General features: G+C 44.0%; 1 protein-coding gene and 1 non-coding gene across 2 annotated transcripts in view; both read left to right on the forward strand.

Annotated features, from left to right (window-relative positions):
* The window catches only part of ANKDD1B (ankyrin repeat and death domain containing 1B), a 73403-nt gene that overhangs the window by 26407 nt on the left and 22691 nt on the right, over positions 1-24305 (forward strand). The window contains 8 exon segments of the mRNA XM_010847637.1: positions 6977-7075; positions 7113-7120; positions 7840-7884; positions 7886-7928; positions 12917-13015; positions 17772-17790; positions 17793-17881; positions 20362-20448. Of these exon segments, the coding sequence (XP_010845939.1) occupies positions 6977-7075; positions 7113-7120; positions 7840-7884; positions 7886-7928; positions 12917-13015; positions 17772-17790; positions 17793-17881; positions 20362-20448 (489 nt within the window).
* TRNAC-ACA lies at positions 6264-6335 on the forward strand. The gene has a single exon. It is a non-coding gene; the product is annotated as a tRNA-Cys (tRNA).

The following is a 24305-nucleotide window of genomic DNA, read 5'->3' on the forward strand; positions in this document are numbered from 1 at the left end:
GCAGGCAGATTCTTTACCATCTGAGCCACCAGGGCAGCACAGAGCTTCCTCTACCAGGAATTAAACCTGTGCCCCCTGCAGTGGGGGTGGGGAGTCAACCGCTGGACCACCAAGGACGTCCTGTATCTTTTAAAGTTATGCTTTTCATATTTAAGTTCTTGATTCATCTGGAACTGAATTTTTGTGCAGTAAGTCCTCTACATATGAACCTTCATGTTGTGAGCTTTCAAAGAGGCAAATGTGTGTTCACATGTCCAGTCACATACGCTGACTCACGTGTCTGGCGTACATTGTCATGTGTGTGCATCCTCTACAAATGGTTGTGCTTTTGTGTACCTTACTGAGTAGTGCTATGTAGAGTACAGTAGTACGGTAGCTTTATTTCAGCCCAGGATGTCCGGAAGCAAATGTAACAGCAGTGGTGATGTAGCCGAAACTAGCATACTTTTCATGGTACTATACTGTGAGATTAAAAATGTTTTCTTTATTTTTTGTTTTGTTATGTATTATTCATGTGGAAAATGTTATAAACCTATATGCTACTGCTGCTGCTAAGTCACTTCAGTTGTACAGTACTATATAGCCAACTGTGTTATTGGGTACCTAGGCTAACTTTGCGGGACTTATGAACAAACTGGATTTAAACGAATGTGCTCTCAGAATGGAACTCATTTGTATGTGAGGGACTTATATGGTGTGAAGTGCGGGTCACTTTTATTTCCGACAATCACCCAGCACTGTTTATTTATTGCTGTCTCTTCCCCACTGATCTGCAGTGACAGCTCTGACAGACATCAGCTTTCCTTGCAAGAGTGGGAATGTTTCTGTGCTCACTGTTTTTTTCTTCAAACCACTCTACTGTGGTGTGATTGACCTACAAAAAGCTGCACATGTTTAAGGTGTACAACCTGATGAGTCTGGAGTTAAGTATAGACCCGTGAAATCGTTACCACAATCAACGTTGTAAACACTCTGGGCTCTCCATTCTGTTCCGTGGGTCCAACTTATCTATCCCTGAGCTAATATCACACATCTTAATTCCTGTGGATTTATAATAAGATGTGAAAGTGGTAGGCTTAATCCCTCTCTTTGGTTTTCTTTTCAGGAGTAACTTGGCTATCCTTTGTTCTTCCAAATATGTTTAGAATAGCCTTCTGATTTCCATGAAAATTCCTACTGGGGATTTCCCTGGTGGTCCCATGGTTAAGACTTCTGCCAATGCAAGGAAGGGATGCAGGTTTCTATCCTTGGCCGTAAGCTAAGATCCCACATACCTCATGGCAAAAAAAAAAAAAAAAGTAAAACAGAAGCCATATTATAACAAATTCAATAAAGACAAAAAATGGTCAACATTAAAAAAAAATCTTAAAAAAAAAAAAGAAAATCCTATGGGATGTGAATTTATTTATTTAATTAAATACGTTATTTATTTTTGGCCATACTGCCTGGCATGTGAGATCTTAGTTCCCCAACCAGGGACGAAGCCCCAGCCCTTGGCAGTGAAAGCATGGAGTCCTAACCACTGGACCACCGAGGAGTTTTCATAATTTGAATTTACTATCTAACTACATAATTTTTTTAAAACTCCTTTTCTGATATTTTTTTCTCTTTTATTATTGAACAGTTAGCATATACAACGTTGATCTTATATAATATGAAGTAGAAATGATAGTGGACCTCTTTTTCTTACGCCTGATCTTAAAGAAATGCTTTGAAATATTTCTGCATTGAATATGATGTTTATTTTAAGTATTAGATAACTTTTATCGAGTATTTGCTTATACTCTCTGTTTACTTAAGTTTTGCTGCATCTATTAGGATGATCATGTGCTTTCTTCTTTTAAATTGTTAATGTGGTGAGTGACATTGATTTCCAAATGTTGAGCCAATTTTGCATTTCTGGGATAAATTTGTCTTAGGCTGCTATGACAAAACACTATAAACCGGGTGACAGCTGAGACTTCTTTCTCACAGCTTGGGAGGTTGTAAGTCCGGAGTCAGGATGCCAGCACGGGGCTGGTTCTGGTAAGGGTCGTCCTCCAGGTTGCAGACTGTTGACTTCTTGTATCCTCACAGGGCAGAAAAGAGAGCCAGCTAGCACTCTGGCCTCCTCTTATTTATAAGGGCACTAATCCCATCCGTGAGGGCTCTACCCTCATGGCCTAATTACTCTCAAAGTCCCTGTCTCCTAATTCATCTCACTGGGTTTAGGGTTTCAACATATGAACTTGGTGGGAGGGGACACAGACTTTCAGCCCACTGGAAAACCCAACTTGGTTATATTATTAATTTATTTTAATTTTTATTGCTTTTTAAATTTGTATTTAATTTTTATTGCTTTACAATGTTGTATTAGTTTCTACCCTACAGTAAAGGGAATCACTATACATGTGTGTATATATATATTTTTTTGTTGTTCAGTTGCTCAGTTATGTCTGACTCTTTGTGACCCCATGGACTGCAGCACGCAAGGCTTCCCTGCTACTGATGCTAAGTCACTTCAGTCGTGTCCGACTCCGTGCTACCCCGTAGACGGCAGCCCACCAGGCTCCCCCGTCCCTGGGATTCTCCAGGCAAGGAGTGGGTTGCCATTTCCTTCTCCAATGCATGAAAGTAAAAAGTGAAAGTGAAGTTGCTCAGTCGTGTCCAACTCTTCGCGACCCCATGGACTGCAGCCTACCAGGCTCCTCCGTCCATGGGATTTTCCAGGCAAGAGTACTGGAGTGGGGTGCCATTGCCTTCTCCGCAAATAACCCTGCAGTAAACTTAAAAATGAAAAATAATTTTAATGAATAACTGCAACACCTTAGACTTATTCATGTGCAAACAATTTAAGTGCATTGAATTAAGACATATTAGGTTAAGTACACATTAAGCTAACACAGGAAAAAAAAAAAGGAACAGAAATTCTGAACCTTTCTCATTTTTGCTAATTAAGAAAGGGATTTAGGATACTGAGTTGTGGTTGTCTGGGGTCTGAAGCCTGAGGTGCTGACACCAGGCTCCACAGTCCTCCAGGCAGAAAATCTCCCTGCCTTACAGTGAGGACAGTCTCCGTTCTTGGAGACAGCTGCACTGGGTAGAGGCCCATTCGAACATAATTTAAAAGGGTTGGGTGGTTAAAAATATGAAAGTAGACACAATAAACTATATTAAAAAAAAACTCACGTTTTCAAACTTCTTATTTTGCTTAGAATATGTACTAGAGATGGGAGAAAAGATTTGTATCTCATTTTACTGTCAGCTGGTCTTTCTTTATGCTACCTTTTGATACGTTTATAAGATACAGACTACTTTAAATGTCCTTATTTTGTGTAATTTGGCTTTCACTTTTTTTTTTGTTTTTGATGATAACATTTTTTAAAGAGCATCCAAAGTTCGAAGCAATGGCTGTTTTGTTAGGGAGGAAAAATGTTTTATCTTTGATAACCTCCCACTTATCAGACTAGACTTTCTCTGTGGGTGGGTCCTCTGTCACTTTGTTTAACCATGCAGAAATGCAAGACTTTGTAGCAACCAAGGATAACATAGTAAGGCCATTTTAAGGTTGAACAGACTCCTAATATTTCCAGCAGTGTTTTTCCCCAGATTGCTACATATGTATTAGTGAGAATTCTTTCTGTTATGAGTGACAAAAATCCAGTTTAATCTGGAAAAAACATTGAAGGTAGTTTATGAACTCCTAACTAAAGAGTTTGAGGGTGTATCTCGCTGGCTGCAGGCATGGCTAGATTCAGCTCCCGCCCAACTCTTGGCTGTTTCTGTTGGCATTTTTACAAAAGTATTTGTTTATTTGGCTGTGCCGGGTCTTATTTGCAGTATGTGAGATCTTTACTTGCAGCATGTGAACTCTTAGTTGCGGTATGTGGGGTCTAGTTCCCTGACCAGAGATGGAACCCGGGCTCCCTGCACTGGGAGCATGGAGTCTTAGCCCCTGGACCACAAGGGAAGTCCCTCGGTGGGTATTACTGAGCAGCATACTCTCCACATAGTGGGAAGGATGGCTGCTAGCAGCCTCAAGTTTAAATTCTTATGAATAGTGTTATGGATTTTGATTCATAAGAAAGAAAATTTCTCCCTCATCAAATATTCATCAAATATATAAATATTTATATTTATCATCAAATATATAAATCACAATAATTCTGTTTGGCCCTGCCTGAAACATGTGCCCAATCCTGAACCAATTCCTGTGACCATGGGTTATATGATCGTGGCAGGTAAAGCCTGGCCATTGACAGCAGTAAATGGGCTAAATTAACGGTTGTGTGTGTGTGTGTTGGCAGGGAGAGGGGCAGGGGAGCGGTTCTCCCAAGGAAAAGCAAAGACACAAGCAGCAAATGTCCACGCGCAGACAGAACACCATCACGTGTTATTCATGCCCTTTGTGCATAAAGGGCTAACAAATCACCTTTCCTTTCTGCATGAGAATTTAAACCTCAGTTAACTTTCTGGCTCTGTGTCTCTACAAACAAAAGTACAATATTAACTCTTACTAAGCAGCATTGCTTATGATAAAAATGATTCCTGATCGGTAAGCTGCATCTGGACTTGGAGGAACTACAGATGAATTGTGAATGCCAGAGGAGAAACCATACTTTGGGCATCTCTGAGTTCAGTGACTTCTTTTCTTCTGTTCCAGGGCATTAGCCACCATTTCTTATCACCTGCCTCCCCAACCACAGGCACAAACTCAAACTGAGTTACGTACCCCCACATATCACCAATTTGGTTATTGCATTTCATTACAATCACTTGCATATTTGCTCATCTTCCTTAATGGACTCTGAGCTTCCTGAGGATAGGGTGTCATATTCTTTTATCTTGGCCACTTTTGCTTAGGACAATATCTAAGATATATAGATATATATAAATGCTTAATAATTGTTAACAGTTGTTGAATAAATGAGTGACTAATTTGTAAGAATGTGTGACTAAATGTTTTCATCTAATATATAATCAGCGTTTCTCATCTTTCTTTTTGTGATTGGTTTATATGGAGCTTTGTTGGCGCTCTCTGCAGGTATTTGTATAAGCTGGACACAATCATTCTGTCATTTCCCAAAAGCTGTTGATGGCTCATGGGGCTTCCCAGGTGGCTCAGTGGTAAAGAATCCACCTGCCAAGTAGGAGATGAACCCTGGGTGGGGAAGATCCCCTGGAGAAGAAATGGCAACCTATTCCAATAATTGCCTGGGAAATCCCATGGATAGAGGAGCCTGGTGGGCTATAGTCCATGGATTCAAACAGAGTTGGCCATGACTTACTGACTAAACACCAGTTTGTGGCTCAAGACTAGAGCTTTATCTCCAATTATGGATCTAATCTCACAAGCAGCAAAAGTGGGCACCAAGCATTCTCTGTCTTTTTGCTTTGTCCTTTCTTGGTGATTCAATGAGGACAGGATTTCAGACTTTGAAGGGCTAGAGATATAGGTCTAATTGGCAACATATTTGGCTCAAAAATATAAATAAGGTGAATTTTTGGTGCCTGTTTGTTACTCTGGCATGTATAGAGTCCCATAGGACTGATCCATACATACTTTTCTGGAAGCCATTTACTATTCTAGCACTTTTCCTTCCTTTTTCTTTGAGTTGTTGGAGAATCATGAGCTATTATCTCAAGCAAACAGTAAGCATTACTTTTTATTATCTTACATTAGCAGGAGATCAGATAACAAATCTCAGATTCAGGGAACTTCTTATAAAGAGTCTTGTGTCTTGCTTTTAACATTTCAAACATCTTGCTAAGCTTTTGGTTAACAACATAGCAGGCCAATTTGTGAATGTTTTCTTTAGTTGACGAAAATACTTCTGCTGCCCACCAACTTGGCCACCCCAACTTGTTTTCCTGCTTTTAAATATCTCAGGTTAGAAAATTGAGTTTTTCTATAGGTGTCTCACTGTTCTTTCAATAGCCAAATGACGTTTTGGCTATCAAAAATGCAGTCTCCCTTTGCAATGTGAAAATTTGGAGAAATTACCATAATCAGAAGATTCTACCCTTGAACTTTCCTCCCTAACAAATCACACCTAAACATCTGTCTTAAGCTGTATTCTCTGGATAATTCCTAATTTCTCCATCCTACATCATACAGACCTGTTCTCAAGAGTTTTCCTGTTGATCCTTAGTGAATGTCAAAGAGAAGTATATGAGCAGGCATCTGAGCCACCAGGGAAGCCCCATTAACAAGCAGGGAGGGCCTGAAAAGAAGCAGTTGATACAATGTCATGTCTCAAGACAAGACTTGTCATGTCAAGACTTCCCTGGTGGCTCAGATGGTAAAGTGTCTGCCTACAATGCAGAAGACCCGGGTTCAATCCCTGGGTGGGGAAGATCTCCTGGAGAAGGAAGTGGCAACCCACTCCAGTATTCTTGCCTGGAAAATCCCATGGACAGAGGAGTCTGGTAGGCTATAGTCCATGGGGTCGCAAAGAGTCGGACATGACTGAGCGACTTCACTTTCTTTCTTTCATGTCTCAATGAGTCATGTAAATATTAAACCCTGGAGAATTTCTGCTTCAAGCATTTTTATCAGTAAGGCAAGGCTTACTGAGTGATATGCAAGTGACTCAGATGAGGTCTGGCACAAAATCAGCTTCTCAATAAATAGCTGAGTGAAAGACCTGTTGCATAAATGCAGAAAGTTGGTAAAAATGTTCCATTTGAAAGGGAAGATAGTCTGGCTGTGAGGCGGGGCCTCCCCAGACGCTTTGGAAAGGCCATGTCTGAACATACCTCCCTGCCCCCGTGAAAATGATTCTGTGCTGATGGAGTTTGGGGCGAAAACTCAGAACTGGATCTGGTTTGAAGTGAGAGAGGTTGTTATGACTTGCCCCTAAGAAGAGCCCAGAAAGCCATGACCAGAATCACCACCTTGGCCTTCTTGCCCTCCTCAAAATGCTCCCCACTTGGCCAGTTGTCTTGTGTGTTTAATAAGTGTGTAATAATACTGGCATTTGTGACTGATTTTCAGAAGGGAAGAAAACCATTTCTTATGGCGGCAGAGAGGGGCCACGTCAAAATGATAGGAACACTTCTCTTCCTTAATCTGCATACTGCAGAAAAGGACAAGGTGAGATGGAATTTTATTTTTTCACCAAGGACTAGAGAAAGGGAAGTGGCAGTTGAGGTATAGATTTGGCAATGGCATTCTGGTGAGCAGTTGAGTTCTTCACTTGTTACTACAGTCGGAAAGATCATGGGATATCCCAATGAAATCAACCCACTTTTTCAGTGGACTGTCCGAATCACCAATTTTGCTCCATAAATGTCTGAAATCAGAGGACTACATGGAATTTTCTACTGTCACCCAGTTGCTCTTTTCTTGCCCTGAGATCTTCTGGGGACTCCAGTCCCACCTGACCAGGGAAGGAAACACCGAGTGGATGTCCATGTGCTTGTGCATGTCTTTGATGCTTTTTTTAAGGAGCAATTCCTAGATGTGAAAGTGTGGGTCAATGAGTGCTGCACACTGTAAAACCCTTCGGGATAATATTGCTAAAACTACCTCCCAGAAGTCTTGCGACAGTTTGCCTTCCCAAAAGTTATATACAATTACTTGCATTATTCCATTTTTTACTAGCAGATTAGCAGCGAGGGTAAAAAAAGAAACATGGATGGTTTGTTTCCTTCACATTCAAACAGCTATGTATTTTCAATTTAAAACTTTAAAAGTATGAATTTCACTTAAAACTATGGAAAACATGGCCAGTTCTGGAGCCACAGCTTTATCCAGTGTGCCCCCTGCCCCTGGAAGCCATTCTGCAGCCCTAGCTGTGGGTGCGGCATGTTCCTGGGAAGCTCTCCTGAGGGGGTCTCTGTTCTAGGGGGGGAGAGCGCTGCCCTGCACCTCGCAGAAAAGCGTGGTCACAGCCCTGTGGCCAGTGCTGCTCACCCAGTCACCAGAAATACATGAGATCAATGAGGTATGTGCAGGGGCTCATACAGGTGAGCATGCGGTGCAGAAGAGGAAGAGTGAGAAGAACGGCTTTCGAGAAAGGAATAGGGGGCAAACAAAAGTGTTTGTGCCACAGGCTGCAAAGTGAAGTGCAAGTCGCTCAGTCGTGTCCAACTGTTTGCGACCCCATGGACTACACAGTCCATGGATTCTCCAGGCCAGAATACTGGAGTGGGTAGCCTTTGCCTTCTTCAGGGGATCTTCCCAACCCAGGGATTGAACCCAAGTCCCCCGCATTGAAGGCGGGTTCTTTACCAGCTGAGCCATAAGGGAAGCCCACAGGGTGTAAAAGGTGATGCAGAAAGGTTCCTCCCTTTTTCTTTAAAGGAACTCACAGCGGTTCATTTGTTAATCCATTCACTTATTCACCAAAAAATATTTAATGTGTACTCTGGATAATGGTTACAGTATGAGGCAGAGAGCATCACTGACTCAATGGACCTGAATTTGAGTAAGCTCTGGGGGATGGTGGACAGAGGAGCCTACAGTGCTTGGGGTCCCAAAGAGTCAGACATGACTTAGTGACCGAACCATGACTGAACCCTGCTACGTAGAGTGTTTTCTTATTCTGGAAGCCTACAGGGCAAGATGGGCATACAATAAATATTATATTGGGTTAAATACACTAATAGATGTATATGCAGTGTGCTATGGGAACACAAAGGAAAATCTGTTTCAGAAATACCTCACACAGACGAGGTGATATATTATGTGGCTCTGGGCATTCTAGTGAACACTGGTACCAGGAGACGGAGCCCAAGTGAGGGAACTGAGGCATGAAAAAGCACGGTGAGTACTGGGAACGACAGCACCGAACCTGAGGACGGCTGGGGTGGAGCAATGGGAGGCCGCGCTTACCGGGAGCAGAGACCCGGGAGGGTTTCAGGCGGCACAGAGCGGCGGGAGCCCTCGCAGGCGGGGCAGGACACTGACGCTGTGCTCTGAAGGGAGGACTGGGGCCTGGAAAGCTGGAGGCGGGGCGTCCCTTCAGGTGACCCGAAATGACAGGGGCAAGGGCTCTTGGGCAGACTCTCAGGGGCAGCACACAGCCTGAGGTGGGAGGAGGAGGTAGAGGTCACAGGACTTGTGAGCAGGGGCTGGGGAGAGGGGAGACTTTCTGCCCCGCAGCTCCCTGGCTTGCACTCCCAGGACGGTGGGGTGCCCATCCCTGAGCTGTGGAGGGTGAGAGGAGGGGAGGAGGGGGAGCGCCTCAGTCACCAGGGAGTGGGCGGGCTCTCCCTGAGACACTGTGGGAGGGGATAACTCAGGTGAGGGGAGCGGGGAGATAGAAAGCAGGCCTGGGTTCAGCGGAGAGGCTGCGGCTGCGGAGGCAGACCGTGAGTCATCTGCTCTGGGAGGTCACTTTTTAACCTCTGGGTCCACGCCTTTGGAGCTGGCTGTTTGGAGATCCAGGTGAGTGGAGTCCTCTTGGACTTCATAGTAGTGATGATCACATTGAAGTGCTTTAACTTTATGAAGATCCTAGGAATGTGGTCTTCTTGAATAAAAGTTATGAATGATGCGTGAGAAACTCAAGGAGAACTGGATTCCAGCAAAAATCTTAGCCCTGATTGGCCTTCACAAATATAGAGATCCAGTCCTATAGTCATAGGATTTAAAGTCTTAGTCATGCTGGCCCTTTTCTATTCTAATACTTTACCACTGGAATGTGTGCATCTGGATTTAATCCACATTTTAGCTATTTTTGAGTCAGGGCACATTGAAGAAAAGTCTTTAAGTCTAACAAACTGTACTTGTAGACTGTGATAGATTTTATTTGCACAAAGTATCTAGTGATACTATTAATCCTTTGGATGAAGCCCATAAGGTACATACGGTCTTGGGCTGCCTCTGTTTTCTGACATAGGCCCTTGCCAGACCATGGAGTGACTCATGGGACTAGGCTTGAGTGTGGTGCTCTCCAAACATTCTAGGTAGCAAACTCATATCAGTAAAGAAAATGTGAGCATGTGCCTTATCACAGGTGCATTTATCATTAAATCAATATAAAACATATGCCAGAAATATAAATTTTAAAGATTGAGATAAAAATAAACATAAATAGCAATTTTCATATTTTCTCTACACTGAAAGGATTATCTTATAAACATCTGATATGTTTTCCTTTGAGTTTTCTTTGTGTTCCGATGCATGCATATTTTTAGGGTCTTTCCAAAATGCCTTTAACCCTTCTTTAGCTCCCGGCCATTTAGGTTTTGTTCAGTTTTTCTTTATTATGGAAGTAAGGAAGTAATCACTGCAAATGGTGACTGCAGCCATGAAATTAAAAGACTGTTACTCCTTGGAAGAAAAGTTATGACCAACCTAGATAGCATATTGAAAAGCAGAGACATTACTTTGCCAACAAAGGTCCATCTAGTCAAGGCTATGGTTTTTCCTGTGGTCATGTATGGATGTGAGAGTTGGACTGTGAAGAAGGCTGAGCGCCGAAGAATTGATGCTTTTGAATTCTGGTGTTGGAGGAGACTCTTGAGAATCCCTTGGACTGCAAGGAGATCCAACCAGTCCATTCTGAAGGATATCAGCCCTGGAATTTCTTTGGAGGGAATGCTGCTGAAGCTGAAACTCCAATACTTTGGCCACCTCATGCGAAGAGCTGACTCATTGGAAAAGACTCTGATGCTGGGAGGGATTGGGGGCAGGAGGAGAAGGGACAACAGAGGATGAGATCATTGGATGGCATCACCAACTCGATGGATGTGAGTTTGGTGAACTCTGGGAGTTGGTGATGGACAGGGAGGCCTGGTATGCTGCAATTCATGGGGTCGCAAAGAGTTGGACACGACTGAGCGACTGAACTCAATTGAATTTATGATTGATTTCTTAGAACTCTGCTCATACTTGAAAATTTGAGGGAGGTGAAAAAATTTAACCTGCAAATTGTTTACAGTGTTTGAATACTTTATGAATATTGCATTTAACAATCAATGATGTATGACTATGTTGATTAAATATTTATTCACTTCAATTTGGTGGTTTTCTTTTGGCATTTGGAACCAACTGATTTTGTTGTTGTTGTTAAGATTTCAAATATTTCTTTGGTGCTTAAAAAGTCTGAAGGTCATACACTCTGTGCCTCTTGTGTCTCGTGGATGAGATGCCACAGGCCCCTACAGCTCTTTGGGTTCCTGGCTTTGGGCTCTTTACAAACCTGTTTCTGCATCACATCCTTCCACTAGGGGGCATTTCCTACCATTCTGATCTCAGTCTAGATGTCACCCAATCCAAAATAATCATCCAGTCACACTATTTCACTTCTCACTGTAGCATGCTCATTACCACTAGCTGATATTATTCTTCTAATAACATCTAGAATCTAATAGATGGATTATTCTAAATCTGTTGATTTACTGATTTACCAGTCTACCGATCTATATATCGATTGTCCACCCCTACTGGAATGTAATGTCAGAGATATTGTCAGTCTAATCATATCCACGCCCCCACTATTTAACATAGGATCTGATACATAATAAGTGCTCAATAAATTTTTGTGGCTTTATTGAGATGATATTGAAGATCATTGCTCACCTTTACTAGCTCATGTATTTCCCAAGTACTGTGATGGTTTCAGGAAAAGAGGTAGGATGCTGTGGTTGCCAGAATAACAGCCCCCCAAAGAGGTCCATATTAGGATCCCAGGAACCTGTAAGTTTGTGAAGTTACAGAGCGAAGGGGAATTAAGGTTGATCATCATCTGACCCTACAATGAGATTATCCAGGTGAGCCTAATATAATCACAAGGATCCTTTCAAGCAGAACAATGAGGCCAGCAGGGAGGTCAGAGGGATGTAACATGAGAAGGACTGAGCACCCCATTGCTGACTTTGAAGGTAAAGGAGGGGGCTGAGAGCCAAGGGATGTGTGTGGCTTCCACAGACTGAAAAAGGCAAAGAAATGGATTCTCCTGAAAGCCTCCCTATAGGCCTTTCTCTTCACTCAGTGAGACTCATTTCAGACTTCTGACCTCTAGAACTGTAAGATAATACATCTGTATTGTTTAAGGCACTTACATTTGTGGTAATTTGTTATTTGCAGCAATAGAAAACTAATAATATAGGTGGTTCTGTTACTGTCACAGAGGAAGACATAGAGGCCCATCCTTGAGCCTCTATGAGGCCATTTATTCAAGGTCATTCAGGCATTTAGTATCAGCTCAAGCTAGATTCCCATTGGTTGGAGTGTGTATCAGTTCTGTGAGTATTTGTTCCACTTGCCTATCACTTTAAAACCAACCAACCCAAAGCACAGCGGCTTAGAACCATACACTATTATCTTTAAGCTTTTCTTCTTGCAAGGACTTTTGCAAGAGGATGGGATAATCAGGGGCTTCCCAGGTGGCCGAGTGGTAAAGAATCCCCCTGCAAAGCAGGAGACACAGGAGACGTGGGCTTGATCCCTGGGTCAGGAATATCCCCTGGAGGAGGAAATGGCAACCCACTCCAGTATTCTTGCCTGGAGAATTCCATGGTCAGAAGAGCCTGGTGAACCACAGTCCGTGGGATCGCAAAGAGTTGGACACAGCTGAGCCACTAACACTTTCATGCTGTTTTGAGGTGGTACCTGCAAGGGGACAGTTACTGGTAAACAGAATGAAAGAGGGTTGAGACATTTCTGGGGCCAAGAGCAAGTTCATTTCTTCTGGCTCAAGGAGAGGGTTAGCAGGGTATATAGAGAGAAGACCTGGCCCCAGTTCACTTGGTACTTCCTGGCTTTAGCTCATATTTGCCTGAGGCATGCCTAGGACCTGACTCTTTACCTAGAAGCAGCAAAGAGCACCCCCCACCCAATAATAAGAAACACATTGGATTTTCTCTTTAAAAGAGTCATACGGTTTCATTGTATTCATTGATAACCATGAGAAGAACACCAGAAAGCGTGCTGGATTCTAATGGAAATCCCTCCCTGCCTTCTCTCTCCACCTGTCTGTTACAGATCAATATCAGTGCTTTGCAGACAGCAACTCGGAATGGCCATGCATCATTGGTCAGCTTTCTTCTCAATGAGAACGTTGATCTGCACCAGAAGATGGAAGTGAGTCTATTACGATAACATGGACTTTGATCCCAGCTCTGTGAGGCTCTGTGTGCCGTAAGATGCTGCCTGCAGATATGCTGGGGAGAGGGAAGGGAAGAACAGGTGACCACAAAGGAGGAATTCTTTCTGGGAGGGCTGACCAACTCCTTTTGCAGACTGAGTTTTAATCATGAGAAATAGAATCCGAGGGCTGAATTTTAGAAAGTTGTTGCAGTTCCTGAACAAAATGAAATCTTTGTGTTTTAAATATTTATATTTGCCGCAGTTAAACTTTCTCAAGTGTCTGGAGATGCCATTCTTGTATTAAATTTATCAGTCTGGGAAAATGATGACACTGCTGTTAATAGGAAGGAGAAGGATTATTTTTCCCCCTTCGCTGACCGATTTTGTTTTTCTTTTGAAAGTCAGTCATTTGTACTGATTTAGGTTTTCTGAAGTTGGCCCTGGCAGAATTAACAAAGGCCATCTGTGCTGGAATTAGATGCTATTTTTCATTTCTCCTGGGAGAATATTCTTTCCTCTGCTCTTGTTTAAGCCATTGCTATTTATTGTATTAACTGGAGAGAAGGGATGTGATTTAAACCAGGATTGGTAGTTTTTGGAGAATGGCACGAGAGGCTCTGAATTTGTCTGGTCTATCCAAGGATGCCCCCTGTTTCTCAGGAGGGTTTGGGGCCACAGCAAGGCTGGTAGTCCCAGCAGGAAGGGCCCTCCCTGTGTCACTGGGATTAGGGATCTGTTCTTTTTTTTTTCATGCTTGGTGTCATAGAGACCAGGTCCTCCCAGAGCAGAAGAGGTCTGTACGGAAAGCCTGCCCCTCCACCCCATCTGTCTCCGACTGCCCTTGCTCACCCTTGGACAGTCTGATGCACACAGCTTTAGGTCCCATCTGCCCCTCCTTTCCTCCTCCTCTGAGTACTGCTGTGTTCTTTGCTCAATCACTACACCTTTCTTCCATCCATCTACCCCTGTGGGAAGGAGGCTGGTGTTGATGTCGGAGTCAGGAAGATCTGGGTTTGAATCCTGTCTCTTCCACTTCCTAGCTCAGATGCCTTAGGAGGTGATTTAACCTCTGAATTGATAGCTTAGGTGATTCAGGATCTCCAAAGAAGAAGATTTAGCTTCTGGACCAGGTACCAGGCTTGATCACTCAAGAGCTTTTGTGTAGCAGAGTTTTATTGAAGTATAAAAAGGGACAGAGAAAGCTTCTGACATAGACATCAGAAGGGGGCAGAGAGTGACCACCTTGCTAGTGTCAGCAAGGGAGTTATATACTTTTTAAAAACATCTGCCTACAATGTGGGAGACCTGGGTTCAATCCCTGGGTTGGGAGGATCTCCTGGAGAAGGAAATGGCAACCCACTCCAGTATTCTTGCCTGGAGAATCCCATGGATGGAGAAGCCTGGCAGGCTACAGTCCATGGGGTGGCAAAGAGTCAGACTGAGCGACTTCACTTACTCACTCACAGTGAATCAAAAGAATGCAAGATTGTAAAGATCTTACTAGACCCACTCCCACAATTTACGTTTTAAGATGACAGGATTAGAACTAACAATCTAAAGATCTTACCAGACCCACTCCCATGATATACATTTTAAGGTATCAGGATTAGTCAGAAGGTTTTTCAAGGAGAAACTGTCCTCAAGCAGGATACATTGTTGTTATATAATCCTTGCTGCTGCTGCTGCTAAGTCGCTTCAGTCATGTCCGACTCTGTGCGACCCCATAGACGGCAGCCCACCAGGCTTCCCCGTCCCTGGGATTCTCCAGGCAAGAACACTGAAGTGGCTTGCCATTTCCTTCTCCAATGCATGAAGGTGGAAAGTGAAAGTGAAGTCGCTCAGTCGTGTCCGACTCTTAGCAACCCCATGGACTGCAGCCTACCAGGCTCCTCCGTCCACTGGATTTTCTAGGCAAAAGTACTGGAGTGGGGTGCCATTGCCTTCTCCGATATAATCCTTAGTACAGAGTTTAAACTGAGTTGTTTGTTGTGTAATCATCAGTTCTGGGCTTAAGGAAAAAAATGTTTTATGTGACTAAGACTAAGGAATGTAGAGAGAGAGAGAGAGAGAGAGAAAAGACTTTGTCCTTTCCTCCTCCTTGAGAATTCCAGGCCCCTATCTCCTCTTCAAGAGCCCCAGGCCCTTCTCTCCTCCTCAGGGACCTGGACTTCTTATCAACCTGCCTAGGAATTGACTCTCTCAGTATGTAAAGTGTGGAATAGAAGACCTAACTGCTGGGGTGGTTGTGAATGAAAAGCTGTCAGCCTCGTGTTTTTAAACAGTATTAACTGTTGGGGATATGAGAGTATTAACTGTATGGATGTGAGAGTTGGCTATAAAGAAAGCTGAGCACTGAAGAATTGATGGTTTTGAACTGTGGTGTTGAAGAAGCCTCTTGAGAGTCCCTTGGACTGCAAGGAGATCCAACCAATCCATCCTAAAGGAAATCAGTCCTGAATATTCATTGAAAGCACTGATGCTGAAGCTGAACTCTAATACTTTGGCCACCTGATGTGAAGAGCTGACTCATTCGAAAAGACTCTGATGCTGGGAAAGATTGAAGGTGGGAGGGGCAGGGGATGACAGAGGATGAGACGGTTGGATGGCATCACTGACTCAATGGACATGAGTTTGCGCAAGCTCTGGGATTTGCTGATGGAGGGAGGCCTGGCATTCTGGAGTCCTGCTGCTGCTAAGTCGCTTCAGTCGTGTTGTCATAGACGGCAGTCCACCAGGCTCCCCCGTCCCTGGGATTCTCCAGGCAAGAACACTGGAGTGGCTTGCCATTTCCTTCTCCAATGCTTGAAAGTGGAAAGTGAAAGTGAAGTTGCTCAGTCGTGTCTGACTAGCGACCCCATGGGCTGCAGCCTACCAGGCTCCTCTGTCCATGGGATTTTCCAGGCAAGAGTACTGGAGTGGGGTGCCACTGCCTTCTCCATTCTGGAGTCCATGGGGTCCCAAATAGTTGGACACGACTGAGTGACTAAACTGAACTGAACTGTTGGGGCCGTGAGTGTGTAGTGGTGCCATTAGGAGGATGTGTTGTATGTGCCTTCCTGATGCAGACTAACGTCATCGTCTCTGCTTGAGCAACCCTGCGCCGTCCTCTGCACCTACCCTCGAGGCATCTGCACCCCTTCTCTCCACTCTCTCTCCTCTCAGCTCAGCTTCTGTGGTCCACAGGGTCTCACTGCATCCCCTTTGCTGCTCTGTCTTCCCTGTGCCCCAACCCCGCCCCTCCCCACTAGATGCCCCTCACCTCACTCTCACACCTTAGCTGTGTTCTCCTCGCCTTTTTTCCTCCCTGCAGCTGCCTTGTCCTCCCCCAGGGAGGTGTTTTCTCTTGAGCCCCCGGGACCAGGGGCAGCTGGGTGGGAGTAAGGCAGCAAGAGGCTGTGTGTGACTGTGGAGGCGGGCACTGAGCTTGCCAGAGCTGGTAAGGAGCCCGCGGTGGAGGTGAGTAGTGCGTGGCCGGAAGACAGGCATTTTAGCCACAAAGTGGGAGGAAAGCAGACTGTTGGGCCTAGTGAATACACGGTGGTCAGACTACATAGGTGGGAGGGCTGAGCATGGACCGTACCCTAGGTGAGGGGGTGTTAGTCCCACAACCCGCTCGAGGGAGAAAAAGCCCTAGTTCAAGGCAAGTTAGGAAATATGGAATATGACTGCCATTTCCTCCTTGTGGTTACTCCCACTGCACTTTAGCTCTTTGAAGGCCCTGCGAAGTCCTGCAATTAAGGTATTCAGTAGTTTCTTAGTCTTCATATTTGAGCTCAGACGTCAGTTCTTCAAGAAAGTTTTTTTCTGCCCTCCGGAAAGTTTGGCCCTCAGCCCACCCCAACATATGTTATCTTACTACTCTGCAGTTTTCCTCCAAGGTACTTAACACAATTAGTAACCGTATATTTATTTTGTGACTTAAAAAAAATCAATGTCTACTTTCCCTACTCAATGAAAGATTCCTGAGGCTGGGCCACGTTCACCATTGAACCCCATGTTGCTCTTCTTCAGTCGCTCAGTCGTGTCCAGCTCTTTGTGATCCCATTGCCTGCAGCACACCAGGCTTCCCTATCCTTCACTATCTCCCAGAGTTTTCTCAAACTCATGTCTACTGAATGAGTGATGCCATCCAACTGTCTCATCCTCTGTCATCCCCTTCTCCTCCTGCCCTCAGTCTTTCCCAGCATCAGGTCTTTTCCAGTGAGTCAGTTCTTTATATCAGGTGACCAAAGTATTGGAGCTTCAGCTTCAGCATCAGTCCCTCCAATGAAAATTCAGGTCTGATTTCCTTTAGGATTGACAGATTTGATCTTGCTGTCTAAGGGACTCTCAAGAGCCTTCTACAGCACCCCAGTTAGAAAGCATCAATTCTTCAGTGATCAACCTTCTTTATGGTCCAACTCTCACATCAATACATGACTACTGGAAAAGCCATAGTTTCCATTCATTCATAGGCCAGGCTCTTTTTCGGGATGCTGACTGAACCCCTAGCATCCTGAAAAGAGCCTGGCTAATAGTAAGTGCTCAGAATCAAGTTCTAGAATAAATGATGCAGGAGGGTGGGTTGCTGGTGAGTAGGTTAGCTGTGCGGCCTTGGCAGGCAAATGATTGCTGAAGACTTAGTGAAGGACTCACCACCACGCTGGGCAGTGTCAGTGTTCAGGGGATTATCTGCTGAAATGAGTCACTTTTTGATCTGAATGTTGAAGCCAGAATTTTTTGAATTTGACATTGTCATTTGTTTCTGCAGCCTAAGGCGTCCCCTCTTCATTAGCTGTTCTCAATAACCATGTCACAGTGGTGAACAGCTTATTAAGTGCACAGCATGACACTGATATCTTAAATCAGGTAAGCCAGCAAGTCAGAACCTGGAGAGTCAATTTTCTTGTTTCAACTCAGTGTGTTTAGGGGTAGTTTTGATCAAGTTCAAGGTTCCTGGGAGGAACAGGCACATCTATTTTTTATCCTTTTCCTCCTCTCACCCTCACTCCCACTTGCACACACATATTCTGTCTTTTTCAAATGCACAACTGGGATCCAGCCAGTGCATTATTAAACTGTTCACGTTTAACAGGCCCAGTGCTTCAGATAGATAAACTGTAGCTCGGCGGTAAATCACCAGAGCCTCTTTAAATCAAAAGCTACTCCCCCAGTGTGAAATGTTGTAGTTGGCAGAGAACCCTTTTCCCCCAGAAGGAAGCTTTGTTTCTGTATGACAGACAGTAAATGAATGTATCTTCTTTTTGCCCAAAGGCAAAAGAGACCTCTTGAAAAAAAATTTTTTTTAAATCACCATGAATTCAGTCGTTGGAGCAGAACCAAATGCTCCATAGAAGGCATCCGTCACTGGCTAGAAATAGAAATGTCGAAGTGGAAGAATTAAGAGGATGGGGGTGGGTGCTGTCTGCACTGGGTCCTGCTGTGGGACGGGCTGCACTCCTCCAGAGGCCAGGAGTGGGAAGGAAAACTCTCAGAGAGAGGGGTCTTAACCCATGAGCCTCGGGACCTCTCCCTCCTTCCTGGCTGCCCCCTCCAAGGTCAGGAGCAGCCATGATTGGTGAGGATGCCTGAACTTACCCACTGGGTAGTCCTCGGTTTCCTCATCTGTGAAGCCAGAGCACTGATGCCCATCTCTGCTCCAGCTCCAACCTGTGAGGTCACTGGTGCCCTGAGGTGAATGGGGACTTAACTCCCTGTCTGTCCCTTCCTTCCCCAGGGACCATTCTCCTCCCTGGTCTTTTACTATCCCAAAAGTGAGGGAAAGAAAAATCCCCCTTGTTATTAAACATACATGTGTGTTCAGCTATGTTAATGCCCCAGATATTTTCTTATGGGCAGCATCTTTCTCTCCACATGGACAGAACTCACAAGTGGTTCTGGTTTCACTAGCTCCACTCCAGTGAACGAGGCTTACTAGACTGCCACCCAGGGTATCAAACTCTTCATCATTGATGGTTTTTGTTAGACTAAGAATACACACAATGTATAAAAGTAAGAAAACATAAATAAGCTAAAAACTTACAATTTGGTTCTAATCCCCCCCCAAAAAGAGAGCTCTCTTAATATTTTGGTGCATTTCCTGCCCTCTAGACTTCTAGCAGTTTTGCCATAGGGAGGTTTTGAGTATTTGGTGTGTGACACTAGTCTCTGTTCCATGTTGGTATACACTTTTGATCAGTCTGTCAGTGTAAGTTCCGTATCTTAGGTAATGAGCCGCCAGAGGGGCACACTGCCACCTAAAGTGGGTCTTTAGTGAATGCCTTTTGATATTAATTCTGCTAACATCCCAAGCAGGTTGGCCCTGTGCGCTAGGAGGAAGAGTCCTGAACCAGGTGGCACTGCCCAGCTGTGTGACACTGAGGGAGTTGCTTCCTCCCTCCGGTTTAGGAGTTGGGCTGGGTCGCAACCAGTGTCCCTTTCTGTGTTAATATTTTAGAAATGTCTTCACATCAGAATTTCTTTTGGTGGGAGGTATAAGATGGGTGATTTTCTTGTGATTTCATCTATTTCTCTGAGACACTCTTGTCCTTTTTGTTGGAAAATAGTTACTTCAGAAAGGAATTAAAAGCTGACACTCCTTCTATACACTATAATGTAGGGAATTTGCAAAATAGAGAAAAGCATCAAGAAGGCAATAAAAATAACCTCTAATCCCTCAATCTAGATGTTATCATTCTTAACATCACCAACGCATTTTCTTCTCTTTCTCTATTTTTATATATAAATTGAGCTCAGCTAGATAGTGTTTTTTCCCTAAGGTTTTAAATGTTACAAGCACTTTTTCATTTTTAGAAATCTCTGAAATTATTTTTTATTCTGGAAAAATAGATGTAACATAAAATTTAACTATTGTAACCATTTCTAAGTGTACAGTTTGGTGGCATTAAGCATATTGACCATGTACATAACTCTCACACTATCTCCAGAGCTTTATCGTTCCAAACTGAAACTCCATACTCTTTAAACAGTAGTTCCTTATTCCCTCCTCCTCGACACACCATTTCGCTGTATCTCTATGAACTTACTACTGTAGGTATCCCTTATTGAAATTATTTTAAAAAGTCATTTGTGATGGTTGCCTACTTTTCCAATATGTGTATATACCATAATTTATCTCATGAGTCTCCTTATTAAGCATGTAACTTCCTTTCAATCTTTCATTGTTATAAATAAACAGCAATTAATGTCTCCTGTTCCTGTTTAAAAATAAGCTTATCTGTTTTCCCTTATGCCTGTGGAGGACACCTTTGCTTTCCTGTGTCTTTTCATTATGTAGCTTTCTTCTCTCTTTAACATGCTTGAATTATATTTTTGAAATTTCTCATGGCAGAGGCTTGCAGACTCCTTTGCATGTAGCTGCTGATTTTGGAAACATGGAACTTGAAACCGTGCTGAAGGCTGGCTATAACTTGAAGATTGTTTACAAGGTCAGTCCATGGATTTCACTCTGTTTAACTGAGCTGGTTGCTGAGTCCTCCCTGTTGGATGAAAGCCTTGAGAGGCAGTATTAGAATTCGTGCAGTTTAGTCACTCAGTCGTGTCTGACTCTTTGCAACCCCATGGACTGCAGCACACCAGGCCTCCCTGTCCATCACCAACTCCCGGAGTTTACTCAAACTCATGTCCATTGAGTCGGTGATGCCATCCAGTCATCTCATCCTCTGTCGTCCCCTTCTTCTGTCCCCAGTCCCTCCCAGCATCTGGGTCTTTTCCAATGAGTCAACCCTTTGGATGAGGTGGAAAAGTACTGGAGTTTCAGTTTTAGCATCAGTCCTTCCAATGAACACCCAGGACTGATCTCCTTTAGGATGGACTGGTTGGATCTCCTTGCAGTCCAAGGGACTCTCAAGAGTCTTCTCCAACACCACAGTTCAAAAGCATCAATTCTTTGGTGCTCAGCTTTCTTCACAGTCCAACTCTCACATCCATACATGACCACTGGAAAAACCATAGCTTTGACTAGACGGACCTTTGTTGTTCCATGTCCAGTTCTAACTGTTGCTTCCTGACCTGCATATAGGTTTCTCAAGAGGCAGGTCAGGTGATCTGATATTCAAATAAGGAAAATAAACATATGCTTTCTCATTAATCACTTGTGATTAGAAAAGCTGGATTTAGAAAAGGCAGAAGAACCAGAGATCAAATTGCCCACATCCATTGGATCATCAAAAAAGCAAGAGAGTTCCAGAAAAACATCTACTTCTGCCTTATTGACTACGCCAAAGCCTTTGACTGTGGGGATCACAACAAACTGTGGAAAAATTCTTCAAGAGATGGGAAGCCACCTTCCCTGCCTCCTGAGAAATCTGTATGCAGATCAAGAAGCAACAGTTTGACATGGAGCAACAGACTGGTTCCAAAACGGGAAAGGAGTAGGTCAAGGCTGTATGTTATCACCCTATTTATTTAACTTATATGCAGAGTACATCATGAGAAATGCTGGACTGGATGAAGCACAAGTTGGAATCAAGATTGTGGGAGAAATATCAATAATCTCAGATATGCAGATGAGACCACACTTCTGGCAGAAAATGAAGAATTAGAGAGCCTCTTGATGAAAGTGAAAGAGGAGAGTGAAAAAGTTGGCTTAAAGCTCAACATTCAGAAAACGAAGGTCATGGCATCTGCTCCCATCACTTCAGAGCAAATATATGGGTGGGGCGGGGGGAGCTCTGAAATCACTGCAGATGGTGACTGCACCCATGAAATTAAAAGACGCTCACTCCTTGGAAGAAAAGATATAAGCAACCTAGACAACATATGGCAAAGCAGAGACACTAACCTTGCCAACAAAGGTCCACTAGTCAAACACATGCTTTTCCCAATAATCATATATGGATGTGAGAATTGAACTGTATAAGGAGGCTGAGCACTGAAAAATTGATGCTTTTTAATTAACGTGTCGGGAAAAGCTCTTGAGAGTCTCTTAGTAAGAAAATCTAACTAGTCCATCTTACGGAAAATCAGTCCTGAATTTTCATCGGAAGGACCGGTGCTGAAACTGAAATTCCAATAATTTGGCCACCTAATGTGAAGAACCGACTCATTGACAAAACGAACTAAGTTAAAGAGAACATGCATTCATTTTTACTTTAACCACCGGGGATTATACAATAACCCCCCAAAACCAACGGTAAAGATAAACACTTTCACTAAAGAAAGGAAGTGCTTCAATCGTGTCTGACTCTTTGCCGCTTTATGGACGACATAAAGCCTATCTGGATCCTCCCATGGGACTTTAGATGCAAAAATATTGGAGTGGGTTGAGTGTTTTCCACCCGGAGATCAACAGGCCTCACGCATTGCAGGCAGACTCTTTACTATTTGAGCCACCTTTCTAATAAACCATCACAAGTCTTTCATTAACCAATATAAGTAGCCTTGCCAAAGCAAGGCCTCAAAAAATTAGTTTCAGACTCAGAATTGTTCCTCTCCACGGAAATCTTTAGTAAAAGGCGAAAGATTTATACGGTCTGAAGAGAAACCAGAGCATGGCCTACAGCCTTGCAAGTCTTAGCGCGAGTAACAGAAACTCCTAGGACAGTGAGAGTGACTAGATAACACCGAGAGCCAGTGGCTGAGCAAAAACTTCTAGATTACTCTGTAAACAAGGGTCTAATTTCAGAACACATAGGTAAAAGAAAATTTGAAGTTTTATAATTTTAAACGTGTATGGTGTGCAGTGCACGGTGGGTATGCAAATAAGGCAAGTGGGCGGCCTCTCCGCTCGGGAAAGCTGTCTCCACGCAGCGCCCCTGTGTCAGCACTAGGGGGCGAAGCGGCGGGCGGGCTGGCTGGCATGGACACGCCGCACCCAGCGGAGACCCGGGTTTCAGATGTTTTGTGTATGTCTGAGTTTGATTTCTGTTACAGACTTTGCTGTTAAGTTGAAAAAGAAAAAAAAAAAAATAGCAAGTGACGGGCACAAAATTCATGACCGTGGTTCCTCCCTTCGGTGGGTTGAGTGTTATCAAAGTTTGACAGTTTCCTTTTTCTTGAACTGCGTGGTGGGCGCACAGGTGTTTTGTCTGTCTGTACCGTGCACGTCCAAGATGCACACTCTGGAATATTCTGCCGTTTGAGAAAAATTCATAGCCGTGTCCTGTTTAAAATTGGAGCTTTGGATATCCCCAGGGGGTCCAGTGGTTTGGGCTCTAGCTTTCACTCCCTGCTGGTTCCTTTCCTGGTAGGGGAACTAAGATCCTCAAACTGCGCAGGCCAAAAAAAAAAAAAAATGGCGCGGGAGCCTGGTGGGCTGCCGTCTATGGGGTCGCACAGAATCAGACACGACTGAAGCGACTTAGCAGCAGCAGGGTTATTTGACAAGTTACCAAGTTGAGTAAAAGTTTCACAAACAGCCATTAATTGGGCACCCAAAGTCCAACCTGACCATCCCTTCCCACAGGGATCCCAGAGAGGGTGTCGTGGAGGGCTTCCCAGGAGAGGAGGCCGGTGGAGACCAGCACGAGGAGCTTGGTGCCTCCTGGGCGTATCTTCCTCCTGAAATTTCCCTTCACCCTGCTATGAGGAATTCACAGCTGAATTCAGCAAAAGGGGAAAGCAGTGGGTCCCTACATAACTGGATATTTGAGAGAGAAAAAGAACATTCAGCACAAAGTGCTTGAAAGAGCAGTACATTGCTTCTGAAGTCATGGAAATGCTGTGAATGGGAGCCTCTGGGTCAGTTCTCCCCAGACGAGAGGCAACAGGTCTGATGAAATCTAAGGCTGTGAGGTGTGGCCCACAGGTCCACAGAAGAAGCTGTCTTCTCAGACCCTCATGCCCATTATCTCCAGCCTTCTCAACAAGGATGAGTTTCTTTGCATTTGGACCTCTAGAGATTTCCTGTAAAGAGTCCTTTAAACCAATGGAAGTTCCTCTCTTTACACAGCTGGAACCAACCTCATGTTGTACCACCAGACTTTGTAAATATCCAGATACATGAGTGGCCTCTGAGGCCCTTCCCTTCAGTGTCCCTCCCTCTCCAAACTTTTTGGTCTGAGTACTTATTTTTGATCACTGGGTGGAAGTTACACATAGAGTCAAAATATCTAGACTACTTAATGCTTAACTTCTCCTGGCTGCTCTAATCTCTCTCCTCTGGAGGGGCCACATATTTTTTAGAGCTACAGAGTTGGGAGAAACCTCAAAATATTTCCCAGTGCCCTCCATCTCTGCCGTCCTACCCAATCTCTTCTGGGCCTACTTACATCCATTTGATTAATAAAAACCTCCTCCCTGTTGGGCTTTTCTTGTGAGCTTTTGGAGTTCCCTCCAAGGCTAA

This window comes from Bison bison, unplaced genomic scaffold, assembly GCF_000754665.1.
Source record: "Bison bison bison isolate TAMUID 2011002044 unplaced genomic scaffold, Bison_UMD1.0 scf7180017864252, whole genome shotgun sequence".
NCBI lineage: Eukaryota > Metazoa > Chordata > Mammalia > Artiodactyla > Bovidae > Bison > Bison bison.